Genomic DNA, 16,037 nt, shown 5'->3' with positions numbered 1-16,037 from the left:
GGAGATGTTGCAGCTGGTGCTTCACCTGCTGCTTACAACTTTTCTTTCCTCTCTAAAATAGTTCTAACCTCAGAATCTGCTAGCCCAGACCTGCCTGCACGCCTTGTCCCCACACCCAGTGGTAACAGCCCTGTGAATGCCTTCCCTTTGGCAATACAGCAGTGCCAAGGATTTCCACCCAGCATGGCAGGGGCTGCTGTAGTACCGACTGCTGTTAAAGCACATGCCAAATGCCCCAACCCTTTTTTCTTCTATCTAGTCATAGACTGAGTCTACACAACACTGTCACAGGGGGATGTTTAGTACACAAAGGTTTGTATGTACCAGTTCATACATGCTTATGGACACACTGGTCCATAGCCAGCACTTCCATCTACGGCTGGCTTACTAGGCTTCTTTTTTCTCAATCTTCTCCTTCCCCAGACCTCACACTTCCAAAGAAGTGCAATTCATGCATTCATAAGAGTCTGTGGCCAGAAAGCAAATGTGCTTGTCCACCTGCAAACCACCAGCTGACTGGGTCTTGAACTCCATGGGTGCCACCCCCCCATCTTGGGGTAGACATGCCAAAGAGAAAGAAAATTAGAATGCATGAACTTGACGTGAAAAAGCAGTAGGTACTGAGTTGGATGGTGGCCTCCTGACTTTGCTCACCTTTCCTCACCAATCTGCAGTCTCACTTTGGGGCCTAACTGCAGCAGGATCCCAAGGACTGACCTGTTGCCCTCCCAGATTTTGGCTGCAGCTTCTCAGGTGAAGAGTGGTTCACCTGTGTGCCTTTCCTGATCCCTTCTGCTGTTGCACTGAATTGGATTAACTTTACCACACAACTCTCCCTACAGTCTATTAGAAACAGACCAACAGTTCCTGAGTAATTCCTAATTAGATTCCTCAGCTCTGACTGCATTAGCTGGCTAGCCAAGGCCCCTACAACTCAGTTATTATTACCTCAGGCCTTGTCAAATCCATGGAAAATTGTATTATGCAGCACAGGCATAAAATCATCAGGACCTTTGAAGCTTGATAGTTATGAAAGATCCTTTCCACTTTTTTTTTTTTTTCTTTTTTTTTTTTTTTTAATAGGAAAAACAAAGGGAAATCAGATCAGGGAAAATAATTGTTTCTAAAAGGCTGATTGTTTCACCAATGCAGTGACAGAGACCAAGCCTCCCAGAGGACAACACCATGCTGAAGTCCCCATGTGCCTGCTTCACCCTTATAATTTGTTGCTGTTCTTACATACACAAGAGCACCCCCTCAGTAAAGCCTAGGCAGGCAATATCAGATAGTATCAGGGAGAACAACCAAGTGTGCTGCACTCAGTGATGGAAGTCACTGTTCTGAAAAACACAAACATCTCACAGTCAGTGTATTTGAGTTTAAATCCCAAGAATTCCCAGCTAGAGTTGGGGGGAAAAAAGCATGTACAGCAGCAGGATTACTTTGCTTAGTCAGAGTCATCTTAGTCAGGCTTTGAAATCACTTTGCCACAAAGATTTGCAGTAGCACTCTCTACAGCTAAAGGAAAAACCCCACCTTTTAATAAACTCGGTTGTGCAGTTGGAACTACATACTTTATGAGTGCATCTATTATAGATACCTTCTGTATACATACAGGTATTTATAAAGAGAAATAGCAGGTATGGTTATCTCTCTGCTCATCTGCACATAGTGAGTGTGTGTTTGTGTGAATGCCAGAATTACCAGGTTACCAGGGAGAGTAAGGTTATCCAGTTAGGGATAGCAGCAGCTTTGCTTTACTCCAGTAGTGAATTCCCAACACAAAAAGCTGCACGCAAAGGGGTGTAATAAAGCAGTATGAAAGCAGGCAGTGATTAACGGGCCAGAAGCTTCTTTTATCATTATCAAGTATTTACAAAGAAGCATTTATATGTTTTCCCATCTCTGGGGAGCTGGCACTTAGCATTAAAAATACATGAATAACGAATGAAGCACTGTGTACCTTATGGCCTTTTAATAATGCAAAAACCTTAGTATTCAGGATATGATACAGGTAAACAAAGGAAAAAGGACTGGTGGGTGGAAAACAGTGTGAGATCCCTATGCAAAGGACAATTTATAACATATGAGGGTTAAACTGTAAAACAGCAGCTTGCTGTCAAGCTCTTCTTCTAATCAGAAAAATAACCCAGGGAGCATGAATAGATGGAGCAGAGGGTTCAGTCTCTGCTGTGACTGCAGTCCTATGAGAACTGGGGAGGGAGAGGGAGAGCAAGAAAGAGATCAAGAACCACCTTAAGAGCATCCTGCGTGTCATCGAGGCAGTAGACCCGGATGCTGTACTCCAAGGAAGAGCAGGACAGAGGTCCAAAGATGGCCAGTTTGAGACGTTTGGCTGCTGCCTTGGTGATTGACTGTCCCACCAAGGCATAGGTGCTGAGGGTTTCTGTCAGGATATGGCAGGCCTCTGGGTCCAGCTGGATATAGCACGGGGTGGTGAAGTTTTCCTCTCCGACCACCACCACATCCTAAGAGAGAAAGAGGCCAAATTACAGCATGTGACTCGCCAGAGCTGCTCACCTTTTAGGCAGCAATACCCCTTTCAAGCTTGGATGATGCAAAAAGTCCTTGCTGTTTGCCCCTTAGATTAATCAAGGTCTAAATGTCCTGCTTCCATCTTTTCTCCTGTGTAGGTACAGAGAGCAGATTTCTCTGGGGTGCTGGTGATGATGTTGGAGGTCGAAAATCCCTCTGTCTTCACTTCTGCTTTTAAAGCCCTGGACAGAGTTAGGCAAATAATGAAAATACCACCAAGACTTTTATTGAAAGAGATATTGTAGAACTAATAATTTGGAGACCATGATTCAGCATCAGTAGTCTCAGGCATGCTGAATAAATAACTGCCCTTCACCTCCTAAGCACGACAATAAGGAGTTATAAAAACTCAGGGAAGGGAAGTAACCTCTGCGACAGCCAAATACCACATCTATATGAAATATCACCTGCTGCTTCCTCAGAACAATCCTCTGTGATGAGACTGCAGGATGAAGAAAAAAAACACTGCCTGAATGCAGATGACCTCCCCAGCCTGGGTGTACAGAAAAACAGCTCCCCTGCTAATTTCTCCATTCAACCCTGCGTGTAATATCCTGCACACAACACAAGGTGCTTTGAATGGCTTTGAGAGGGAGCAGAAGCGAAAGGTCAGCAGCGGGTGACAGCCACGTCTTGCGAAGCCACTACATGCCACACGATGCTCAGCACAACCTGTCCACTTCATCCCTGCTGCCTGCAGCTCTGCAGGACAATGTACACACCTGGCAGCTGAGAAGAGTGGGCTCGGCTGGCATTAGGCATTAAGCTTGGCTCCCTTGGTCTCAGGAGAGGCAAACCTGCCATGTTTGGCACAATCTTTTTGGAGGGCAAGGTGCTGCTCCATGGCGTGGCTCTGGCAGGAGGTGCTGCCCCAAGTGATGCTGCAGGCTGTGCACAAATGTGTGTGCACACGTGTGTGGGAGGCTCAGCTTGGAGGAACTGCTCCAGAACTGACAGGAGGAAGAAGCTTGCTGTGTGATGGCCAGGGGCCCCATGGATGCTGCACACACACCAGGGTGTGTATAGGGCTGGCAGAGCAACCTGTGCCTGGGGCAGGAGAAGGACGGGAGAAAATGAAGAGGGGCCAGTAACACACAGGCACAAATCAGGAACACGTGTGGTGCCATGAGTTGGGCTGTGGGGTGCAGATTGGCTGGCGAGACAGAGCTGTGTTTGCTGCTCGCTCCCTCCCAGCAGGAGGAAGAGCCAGTGCCACAGGCAGGAGGCCAAACACGAGAGGCTTTTGAAGATAATGCTGGCTGGACATGGCACTTCTGTTGCTGTCAGCCCAACTGTAGCCTTCAGAAGCCACCCTGACCTTATTAAACTTACCAGGAGGAGAAAGTGCCCTTGCCAATTTAATTATGAGACCAAACTGGTGGCAGCAGGGACCTAGGAGCATAGAGCTGGAAAGGAGGGCTCTGGCAAGATGGCTCAGCCCCGCTGAAAGCATCGCTTTATGCTCCAGTTATAGTGGGAAGATCCTTTTGCCACACTGCCTTGGGACATTCTCCTGCTACCCTACTGGCAAGGAACCACCTCGGGCTCCCACCATGCAAACCTGCTAGTACTAGGAGGTGCCAAAGTGCCCCAAGATAGATCTCTGCATGGGCACACGGCAGCTTAGACATCTTGTAGGGAAGGGCACTCCTGCCTGCCTGTAGCAGTCATGGAAACCCCAAAATACAGGCATCCAGGTTCAGAAAGGCAAGTAAAGGACTAGCAGAGGGCCTTGCATGCAGCCAGCACACAGGCTGGAGCTCTGGAGCCTCACCTCCCATGGTCCCTGGGCAGCCTGGTGCTTCAGCTGGATCTGCCAGTCCTCTGTGTTTGGCTCTGCGCAGTGGTGCATGGTTAAAATGACGGGCCGGGTTAGCAGGGCTCCTGGTGGGCCACAGCTCACCACGGGTGTCAGCAGGGTTTGGCTGTCTTCTACAGGTGGCCTGGGGAGGAGACAGAAAGATGGACACATTAAAGGAGTTGAAAAAGACAAAAAGGTTCATTTGGGTGTGTAAAAAGAAAAAAAATCCTTCTCTTAAAATAAAAAAGACAAAATAGGTGGGTTTTGTTTTTTCTTCATTTTCCCCAAATCCATATCTATTTCCTTTTTTGCTTGTTTTGCTAAATATCATTCATGTGTCAAAATGCATGTTTAGGTGTCTGCAAATTATAGGCCATATTTGCTGATTACACTCCACTCTGAAGGATCCTTGCAGATGGTATGCAGAGGCTTAATTTCACCCACTGCAAAAATGTGGTCACTGCTGCATTTGGCAGTTCTTCAGTGACACACAAAAATTAATGGTGGCTCTTGTAGGCACCACTTGAGAGAATTATTTACTGTCAGGACAGAGAAAACTGACAAAGACAGAAAAACACTGAATAAGCATGTAAACATGACTGAAAGTGGTACACTGCACATCTCAGATGTGCAGTTTGAGTTCTGAGGCATCACCAACCACTGATACTCCATTTTACTTAAAAGGCATTCAGATCTACTGGAATGGCTATTGCAAATAAGCCTGCAGGGAGCAAGTGTTACTGCTGGTGAGGGAGAAAGGATGAAGGGATGGTAAGGAGTAGTGCAAGGGTAAAACACACTTGCAAAGTCCAAGATTTCTAGTGATTACCCCAAGCTGTTCAGCTGAAAACACAGGTATTATCCAGTGTGCTTGCTGCCAGTCACTAGGAATAGGTGTTATGGGAAATCAGATGAATATTTAGGATACACAACACACACTCTGGTTTGAAAATGATAGTGTGTGTGTATGTGTGTGTGCAAATGTGCAAGTGCAAGCCATCCCAGACCAACCACTGAGGAGCTTAAAACAAGAGGAAGCATGAGTGACTTTAACTATCCTGACATCTGGTGTATGACAAATACAGCTGAATGTGCCTCATCAACTGCCTCCCTAAATAATAGAGGACAAATTCATGATCCAGAAACCAGCAAGCAGAAGTTTAAAAGCGTTCAATGTGATCTGCACTTAAAATCCTGATCTGCCCACGGGACCACATGTGCTCTGCTCTGGCTGAGGGTTTAGTCCCATGCTGCATTTACAAAACATATGCATCAGTCTTAGAGAAATTAGCTGAGAAAACATTGCTGCTTTTTTCTGCAAGTCTTTGTCTTCACCAAGAGAAAAAAAAAAGTAGCTGTAATCACAGAATCCTAGAATATCCTGAGTTGGAAAGGACCCACAAGGATCATCAAGTTCAACTCCCAGCCCTGTACAGGATTATCCCCAAGAGTCACACCAGGTGCCTGAGAGCATTGTCCAAACACTTCTTGAATTCTGCCAGGCTGGTGCTGTGACCACTTCCCTGAGGGACCTGTGCCAGTGCCCAATCATCCTCTGGATGAAGAACCTTTTTGTGACATCCAACCTAATCCTCCCCTGACACAACTTCAGGCCATTCCCTCTGGTCCTGTCACCGGGCACCACAGGGAAGAGATCAGTGCCTGCCCCTCCTCTTCCCCTCTTTCTAGAAGTTGTAGCTGCAGTGAGGTCTCCCCTCAGTCTCCTCTTCTCCAGGCTGAGCAGATGCAGTTACCTCAGCCATTCCTCACATGGCTTCCCTTCAAGACCCTTCACCATCTTCACTGCCATTCTTTAGGTGCTCCCTAATAATTTAGATGCTCTCTAATAGTCTCTCTTATATTGTGGTAGCCAAATCTGCTCACAATATTTGAGGTCAGGCCACACCCAAGCAGAGCAGATAATTTTAGATAGCATTTTCAAGGAGCCCAAATCAGGACAGAAGCTATTTTGACATCAGATTTATCGCACCTATTCTGGCTATTGCAAATATATGTCCATAGCACTAATTTGATTTTGTTCACCTTAATTCTCCCTGCCTATCCCATTAATCTCACAGAATGAAAGACAAACTTTTGAGAAATCCTTTTTCAAAATGGAATGAAGGCACTTTTGAAAATTACCCCTAGTTGTCACAAATGTTGTGGAGGTTTTTGTAACATTTGAGAAAAAAAAGGGTCTTGCACTGAAACATTTAAATCTATGCAAATCAGTAGATCCAGATGATATGCATCTGTGGAAATTAACTGATGAGTTTACTAAACGACATAACAATTGTTTCTGAAAATCCATGGACTGGAAACAAACAGCTGCGATATAGATGTCTTTCAAAAAAGATGCAAAGTATAACAATCTGGAAAGCTATCATGTATTGTGCCAGCTATTTTAGCCTAACAAACAATACACAAAATAAATGAAACACAAGGGGAGTACCTAGTCCAGCTCCTCTTGCATACCGCAGGGAATCATCAGATTCAGATTAAGACAAGATATCACTTTTTTGCAAGGCCAGACTGAATAAATAATTGGAAACTTTTTCAATAAAACATGCCTTCTTTTTCTGTCTCATTTACACTGTTATTTTTTTTTTCATAAGAAGCAACAAGAAGCTTAAAAAACAGTCAGTGTGTCAGTGCTTTTTAATGGTCATCAGCCTTGGGAATTGGTGGATATTTGAACACTCTCCTATGGTCTAATTCAAGAAATTTCAGGAAACATAGTATCTATCTTATGAGAAACATCTCTCAGAATTATATTTGTATGGAAAGCAGATATGAGCAGCTTAATGATGATCAGACTTAATCATCTAGTTAACCTAACTTCATCTAAAAGTACTGACCTATGAAAAAGAAAAGAAAATACAAGCTATCATGTTTTTTTGGACTGAATTACAAAACAAGCAATCAAAATGCAAGAGTGAATATATCAGGATTGCCTTAAAAATTAATATGATGCCTTTAATGTGGAAAATCAGTTAAAATCTACAAACACTGATGCCTACAGTCAAAAAAATCCCCAAAAGGTCTTTAAAATAATATGTTAGTGTTAAATCATACAATCTGAAGTTGTCTCCAAGTAAAGTTAAGTTTAGTCACTGCTTTGTGCCAAAATCTTTTTACTGTCATATTTTAGGACTCTGATGAAAGGGCATGATTCTGTGCTGCAACATTTTATAGCTGATTAGAACAAGTACAAAATGATTATGCAGAACACCAAGCCAGGATGCGTTGCAGACTGCAGAGTGAGGAGCTGAGATGGGAGGTGGATGCAAGCATACAAAAGACGTATTAAAAATATCAAGACTTAATATTTTTTCCCCATGTTCATAAACAGCATCTTTATTACCAGACTTAGAAGATTTATCACTAAGTGGATGAGATATGCATGGTTCTGACCTGGGTATTTATGATAGAGAGCAGTCTGATTAGTGAAGAGCAGAAGAATGGGCCAGTTGTACGGGTGCTTGACTTTACAATCCCAAAACCCTAACCAGGCACACATCAGAGACTGGCACCATAAAATTACTGAACACCTGCTGGTCCTAGTGACTCTCCAATATCCACCTCATGCAGATAAACCTTTAAAAACTGAGCTACAGTGAGTTGCAGAGAAGTTTTCCAGGTGTGTGAAGTGGGTCCCTGTCACTGCTGAGGTGAAACCCCAGCTCTGTTAAAATGTATGCTAAACCTCTCTTTGACTACTGTGAGGCCAGGATTTCTACTCACAATGTGGAAAACACAGTCATTACATTTACAGGTAACAATTAATAAGGAATCACTGCAAGTAACAGTGAAAGCCAGAAGACAATGGTAAAATTCTAGAGTGGGTAAAAATATGAGTAGGAAATAAAATCTTATTAATTGTATAGTAGCTCAGGCTGGGGTAAAACAAGTTCCAAACAAATAGTAACAAATAAAGCAATAACAGTGAACAACATTTCAGGTGAGCTTGCTCCGACACAGCAGGCATCAACACGTGATGTGACACAGTGACAAGAAGCAAATCTGATTTCTGGCACTGTCTGGGACAAGGCATATCAGAACACATCACAGTGATATTCCCTTTCCTCTCCAGCTCTACCATGGCTCAGGTAGCTGCAGTGTGTTTAGGGACCACCACGAGATCTCAGAAATAAACACCTGAAACTCAGAGGAATGAGGCTAGACAATGCAATGGCACAGACAGAAGAGAGGTGCCCTATGAAAAGCAACAGGAAAAAGGAACAAAACTCTTCCAACAAATATTTTGTCACATCTCACTGTTTTAAATTTCCATTTTAAAACAAAAGGATTATGCCTTACTACAGCTAATGAGAATAGAAACAGATGCAGTAGACAAGATACAGTATACAAGGGATATTAATCGTTCTTCAAAGCATAAACCAACAGTAATTCGTGGAATTAGTAAACAACAAATTTCCCTGAAGACAAGATATTGTGTAGTCACTCATTACAGGCAATTTTATTCCTTTTCCTAAATAGGTGATGCAGCACCAGCAAAGCCAGGATCCCAGCCTAGAGGGGCATGTGTTGTGACCAACACTGAGATTTATGTGTTATAGATTTTGGGAGATCCAGCACAGACAGAGCCACAGGGAAGCTTATAGAGCAAGGGAGATAAACTTATGAGCAGAAATGATCAAAACTGTGAGCAATCTTTTAGGCTGTTATCCAAATATAAAAAGCCCAAACCCAATTCCCTACAAAAACCCCCATCAACATGGGTTTGACTTTAGGCTTGCAGCAGTCTTGGGATAATTTATTAGAGGAGACTGGCCACTCAGTACAACTCCAAAAACAGATGTTTTTGTTTTACAAAGAGACTGAGACTAAAATTCAACTCACTGCTTAGCGTTTCTATTAAAAGGCACTAACAGTAACTGAAAGGTCTTCAGTCTAAAATATTTTTAGATATTTTCCCATCCCTCAGAGATTATCAAGAACAGTCAACTTATATTTAAAAGCAAACAAACTTTTATTCACCATATCTGGTCCCTTCACAATCAAATTTGTGTTTTTAATGGGATTACTCATTTGAAACTGTCTCCCTGTAATAAGCCAGACCATATTCATTAAGGTAGCTGTCAGACAGCAGATGTGAACACAACTAGATAAATCTCTGCTCCTCAGTGGGACTACTGTGCTCCCCACCACTGTGCTCCAGGCAATCACAGCAGCTCAGGAAGCACAGGATGGAGCAAGGAGAGAGGAATGGCTATTGCATAACAACAGGTTGCAACCCTTCTACACAGCTTAGACAAAAGTTAGAGGGAAAATATTTTATTTCTCCTTTCATTGCTGGGGCTTTATTTTTTAATATGTGTTCGTTCTTATGTTTCAAACTTAATATTCTCAACACACCCTGGCTCTTCTGACAATCTATCTTCAGAAGAAAAATACTCCTAAGAAGTTTGCCCTCCCTTTTTCTCATGCTCTAGTCTTTTTCATGTTGAATTTTTCAATTATAGTGACTGGCACTTCAAGAAATTGTCTTCTGGAGTTGCAAAGTAATTTTGTTTATGCAACTGAGATAAGGAAGGTGGGGAAATGAAATGTGGAAGACTTCAATTTCTTTTATTTCACATCAGTAAGCTTAAGATTTACTGGTGAAAAAGCAACATTACTCCTTGGATCACAATCATTGATCAGATGCTTGACTTTATATTAAACTCTATGCATACATTATTAAGCCTTTGATACAAATCCTGGCTAGGCTCACTTGACCCTTTTCTCTTTCAAGGTAGCTAATTTGAAATTTGCACATTCCATCAAGATCTTCAGGAGTGTTGTTTGCTCTGTTCTTCAGGGTTGTCAAATTTTGTGGACACAGTGACCTCCACTCTCATTTGGAACACCTCCTGTGTGATGGATTATACAGGAGTGTCCTTCACAGAGCTGTAGCTGTTTTGTGCAGTTCCTGTCTCTGATTAGAGCATGCAAGAGTAGCTCCACCTAAAGCTGTGCGAGCTCAGCAGGGGTTTACACAGGAACACAGGAACTGCCACACAAGATAAAACCAGTGGTCCATCAAGGCCCAGACCCCATCTAGCACTGACCACTGCCAGATGTTTCTGAAGGAAACACGGCTCCGCTAATTTAGCTCACAGCAAGATATGTTTTTTAACCTGAGGCAGTCAAACAAATCCTGGAGGCTGGAGGTTTATAAGGTTTATACTTATGATATTTAATCCTTAAATTACAGATTAATTAAATAAATTACTTAATCTTTAAAACCCAGGCTCTCACAGATGCTCATGGGAACAGGTTCTTACCAGGTACTGGCCAACATAATGTGCTGATTTTACAGATGAAACCACTACTCAAGAAGGCACTCCTTGCAAATCTCAAAGTTGTTGATACTTCCCCAGACTAAGAGAGGGCATCTGCTCACCACTGAAAGACACAGCTTTGAGAGAAACTTGTCTGATAGCTGTGATATATTCTCATAGGATTGTCATTTTTTTCAGTTACACATACGTAAGCAACACATACATAAATACGTATACATGTATAGATGTTTTTGCATGTGTACATATATGTCTACAAACAAACACCCATATATAATTTTCCCCACTGTAGCTGTTTCATGAAGGATGTGGATCTTTTCATGAGGTCAACACACCAGCCAGGGATCAGAGCCTGGGATCTGCCTGCCATCCATCCTGCCCCACATGACAGGAAGAATGAGGGTGAGCTTGCAGGACAGGAGCAGGGATAACACTCTCCTGGAGCATCAGCCCAGAAGAAGAGAAACCACATTGAGCCACGAGTATGCTGACACACTTATAAGAAACAACTGCCTCCAATGGTGTTTACTGCAAGCTATCAGAACCCCAATTCACTGCCAAAGGATAATGCTTTTAGGGTGACCTTCCTGCTCTCACACGCTTTGATGGATATGAAATTGAATAAACACTGTTTCAGAAAGCTCTTCTAACCAATCTGCAAGGCAGCACAAAGAGTGGCATTACTGGGTTGTGAAGTCTCATTTCTGTACTACAGATTCAGAGACTAACTGGGGAAATTTAATATGAAAACAAAGGAAAATAAAAGGGGAATTTGCAGGTGTTTGAGAGATAACATATTTTCTGTTTCAGCTTGACTATTCAGAAGTAGTTTCACAGTTCTACGAAGTGTGAGCTAGATCTTAAGTTGTTGGAGATATGTGAGCTGGGGTGGGGACCCTCTCTGTTACTGGCCTGGCTCTGCTGGGGCAGCACTGTGGGGACCACATTCTTGACTCAGTGCTAGTTGTAATATCAAGGACAAGACTGCCTTCATTTCTGATAATAACACACATTTTATAATTTCCTGTGTGTCCTCTTCCAAACAACATCAACACATAACAGGACTTTTCAAGTCATACACATTGGCACAGTGCTCATGAAAATAAATACAGAGTCTCACAGGGTTTGTTGAACACACTGCACTTGCTGCCTGGCCAATGAAGCAAATGTCTGCAGCTCGTCCTTACTGGGGACTATCACTCTCTGCTAGAGTGCTGCAGGAGTGCAGTAGCTGATTTAAAAAATAAATACGCCACACAGCAACTTGTGGTACCCATATGACTCCAATTATATGAAGCAACATCTGTGGCCCATGCAGTCCCAAAAAGAAGCTTTGACTGAGCTGTAGCTCTGCTACAGAAGTGAAGTGCGTGGTAACCAGTCCTGCAGCAGGAGAACATTACAGCTGGGTGCCTCCCAGCCCCTTCTGCTCCTTGGCACCTGGGGAAAGGGGGCAGAATATTCTATTCTGAGTGATCTAGACAAATTCCAATGAGCTCCATCTTAAATGTCCTTAAGAAGCTGCTTTCCAAGAGTATGAGGAGCCTGGTGTGTTTTCTGAAAAACTGCCACAAATCAAATAAGCAGCTGGGCTCTGTGCACCCAGAAAGTGACTGCCAGCCACCACAATAAAATGAGCCCTGCTGCCCCAAGGAAGACTGCTCTGCTCTCCTTTCCCAGGGAAAATCACATCTAAAATCTTCATTGTAAGTGACGATTCACAGCATTCTGTTTACTTCTGCAGGTGTCCTTTGGCATACTTGCTCAGGCTGGCAGGCAGCACATCTCCAGCCATGTTTCCCAACACAGGTTAATCTATCCTTCTATCCTCTGTGTGACTTGCTGAGTTACAGCTTTCACAAAGCATGCAGAGGCAGCTTTATGATCCTTAAAGAAAATAAATTAGACAAGTATGTGACATTTGTTGTCCACAGCTGCATGGATAAAGTAACAGGGATTCCCTCTATAGTGACTGGAATAAAAATAACTGCATATACAGCACCTTCTAGGAATTAATTTTTTTTTTTTTTTAATTAGGTATTTTGGAAAGGGAGATTCAGAAGCAAGCTGAATAACAGGGGATGAAATCTGATTTTGTTTTCCTTCCTCAGGAAAGTTTCTTTGTTCAATATTGTTTGTAAACCTCTTTCACAGCCAAAAGTAATAGGAATATAATCAATACTATGATTATTATGAACATTTTTTCTGTAGCTGCAATTAGCTATTTTCAAAGAGCAGCTGATGAATAATGTATGCAAAAGGGTGGGTGGAAGGATTACTTAATTTTTCTTTAAGCAGATTATTTTAGCTTGGGTGAAAGACTACCAAGCTAAAGAATAGTGTTCAATATCACACAGTGTATAAACAGCTGTGGCTTAGCACATAATAAACGCTATTAAGAGGCTGAGCCAAAAAACATATCTAGCTATGAGGAGGAGAAAGAGGCAAAGTACCGTGTAATGACTGCCTCAGCTTCACATTTGCCATTCTGCCTTTGTGCACGAGTCCATTCTGCAGCCTAAGTTTTCACCTTTCTTTACATTAGGGTCTTCTAACTGGCTCCAAATGGTATATTGGCCTTTTTGTAAACAATTATTGTTAATGTCAAGGTTGCCAGATCACATGCCAGTAGACATTAAGATCTAGAATATGAATTGTCTGCACATTCAGGTAACAGGAGACAACAGTGGTCATCCCAGCATCAGCTCTGGGTGCCCTCAGCATGTGCTTTCTGGGGCTAAGCAGCAAGGAGGTGCTGCTTAAAAGCTTTGGCTCCATCCTCTGCATGGACTAGCCAAGCCTGTGAAGGGTAAAATAAAAGTTCACCTTCACTCTAACAGGAGAGGAGATTTTCCAAGTCCAGTGCTCAGGCAACTGTCCCTCCGCTGAGCTGATTCATTTACCTTTCTCCTCTGCTCCCTTCTCCTTTGCAGAACAGGTCTTTATCAAGAGGCTACTTCATACCTCTGCTGCACAAACTCATGCTGGCATATTTTCCTTGCTCCTCTACAATTCAGCATCCCCCTGGCCTGAGGACTTGCTGCAGAGTGCAACACTTGGTTAGGAAAGCAAATGTCTGAGCTGGTTTTGTGGCAAAATTGATCCTTGGCTCTGCTTGTGTTTACCTCCAAATCAGCAAATAGCTTCAATGCAGTAGGCTTTGCATAAGTATTATTATCACAGGTCTTCAGGTACTGTGTTTCCCCCCTCTCTTAGTGCACAAGGAAAATAAGGCAATTTTTACCTCATGTTCTCCTTCCTGTGAACTGTCAGATACATTTCATAGACTCTCCCTTGTGGAACGGCTCCCGCTGGGATCAGCAAACTTACTCCTGCAGAACAGAAGAGACACAAAAGATAAGATGGAGAAAAAAGAGGTGAGTGGGTCTGTGAAGGGGAGTGTCAGAAGAGGCAGAAGATGAAGCCTGCAATGCCAGATTTTCAGCCACCCTCACCATCAGACTGTAAATGACCTCAGCAAAACGCAAGAAAAATTTACTGTAACCCTTGTGTCTTCAGTGTCCAGCTGCCTGTTCTTTTTCCTGTGCACTGAAAAACAGAAATGGAGAAGAGGATTTTCTTCCCTTTCATTTTATTTAAAGAGCAGACAGATGGTTATGCTGTTGCTTACCTTGTAAAATGATGGAAAAACAAACAACTCTGACTAAAATTTCCAACAGCTGTAATAGGACATCTCTCCCTAGGCAATTCTTACTTAATTAAGATCAGGAAAGAAAAGCAGTGGAGCACTGTCCCAGGAAGCAACAAGAGCTAGTTGTTTCCTGAAAGATGGCTTCTGTGTCTGGCATCCTGTCTTTTAATGCACTCAGTTCCTAGGGAGGAACTCAGTTCCTAGGGAGGAACTGAGTCTGTTGAGAAGACAGAACTGGGCTTGGTTTTTGCAAGTGCCTAGTCCTGTAGAGTGCCCCAAAACTGGGATATGCAACCTTGAAAAAAACACGGGCAACTATGCTCAGTGTCGTTTTCACTAATGATTTGCTGCACACTTGATTAAAAAACACTGTTCTTACGTTACTTCCATTTAAGAGATATCTTGAGCACAAGAAACATGGTCCATGAACTGGTTATTTCACTCTGCTGGACACATCTCAGCCAAATCTATTGGTAGATGTGGATTAGCTGGAAATCAATGGCAAGGATTTGCCACATGGCTGAATACAAACCTAGAGAAAGATTATTTACGTATATGTGTTTACTCTAGAGACATTTTATAGACACCTTGCATAGCTCTGCCACTTTTCTTTAGCATTCACAGTTTGGTTACACTGGACACCTTCCATATGTTGGTGTGCAGGGCCTCAGTCCCATACTTAGCTTTGAAGGAGAGGGGTAGTTAGGAAAGCATTTTCCACAAATGCCTTCTGGTACTTGTGTTTTTACAGGCCTGTTACAACCTAACCTGTGCATGCTTGCAGCTGTAACAGGGCAGGTGTACTGCAAATGAAGGGTTTTGATCATATCTTGAAGACGACATACATTTAGAAGCAGCATAGAGGCATACAAGGTAGCAGCAGACAGATTATTTTATTTTACAGAATCATTACTTTAATCATTTTGAAGTGATTACAGCATCAAAGTCTTTTTCTTTACAAATTGATATTAATATATGTGAATTAACAGTGACTAATAGACTTTGCTGATTATGTGCACCACTGTGGCATATCAAAACTGAGCATCAATATCTATCTTCAGCTGCTACTTAGAAAAATGCAATAACCAAGATTGAATAGCACAAATTTTCAACATTGCTCATCAGTCAGCACCAGATTTATTAAAGTAGTTCAGCTTTCACTTAAATTTAATAGGTATTCTTGCTACCCATTAGACAGGAATTCATAGAGCAGGGCTATGGGTCCAAGCACTTTTTGGCTGCTTCATGGGCAGTGTGGGATTGCATCATGGAACCAAACCACCCTGGTCCTGGGCCACTGAGGCATTTTGCTTCCTCCATAACATGAACAAAACAGAAATGATCCAGCAAAACCGCAGGGGACAAGTGTAGGCACCATCTCCTTGGTGAGGGCATTTGCTGTAAAATGGCCAAGCTATGAGCTGCAGTCTCACATGTACTGTGGTCCTACCTGAATTCAGAGTCCCAGTGAAACTGGGCAGGTGTGTTCCTGACCTTGGTTCCTGAAAATCAAGCTGTTCCTCACATCAAATGCTTTCTGCATTTGATTTGTTCTCACTTTAGGTATTAATGCTGTTCTGCAGTATCATGCTAAACCCATGGGAACATCTAAGTGCTGAACTTCCTTAGAAAGAACATCAACACTTCATGTAGGAACCAAACAGCAGGATGGCTCTGCTAAAAAATCTGTCTAAAAGACCTGAGCTCTCCCAAGGCTGCCCAA

At 42.8% G+C, this 16,037-nt stretch overlaps 1 protein-coding gene across 2 annotated transcripts in view; it reads right to left on the bottom strand.

The window, feature by feature from the left end:
- UNC5C (unc-5 netrin receptor C) overlaps positions 1 to 16,037 on the bottom strand; it is a 251,061-nt gene that overhangs the window by 13,813 nt on the left and 221,211 nt on the right. For both annotated transcript variants that reach the window (XM_030271701.4, XM_030271700.4), the window contains 3 exons: positions 13,907 to 13,994; positions 4,331 to 4,499; positions 2,256 to 2,489 (listed from right to left, as the gene is read on the bottom strand). In XM_030271701.4, the coding sequence (XP_030127561.4) occupies positions 2,256 to 2,489; positions 4,331 to 4,499; positions 13,907 to 13,994 (491 nt within the window). The remainder of the gene's footprint in view (positions 1 to 2,255; positions 2,490 to 4,330; positions 4,500 to 13,906; positions 13,995 to 16,037) is intronic.

Source organism: Taeniopygia guttata, chromosome 4 (assembly GCF_048771995.1).
Source record: "Taeniopygia guttata chromosome 4, bTaeGut7.mat, whole genome shotgun sequence".
Classification (NCBI taxonomy): domain Eukaryota; kingdom Metazoa; phylum Chordata; class Aves; order Passeriformes; family Estrildidae; genus Taeniopygia; species Taeniopygia guttata.
The sequence above is the reverse complement of the archived record's forward strand: the minus strand, read 5'-3'. Positions and strand labels throughout refer to the sequence as shown.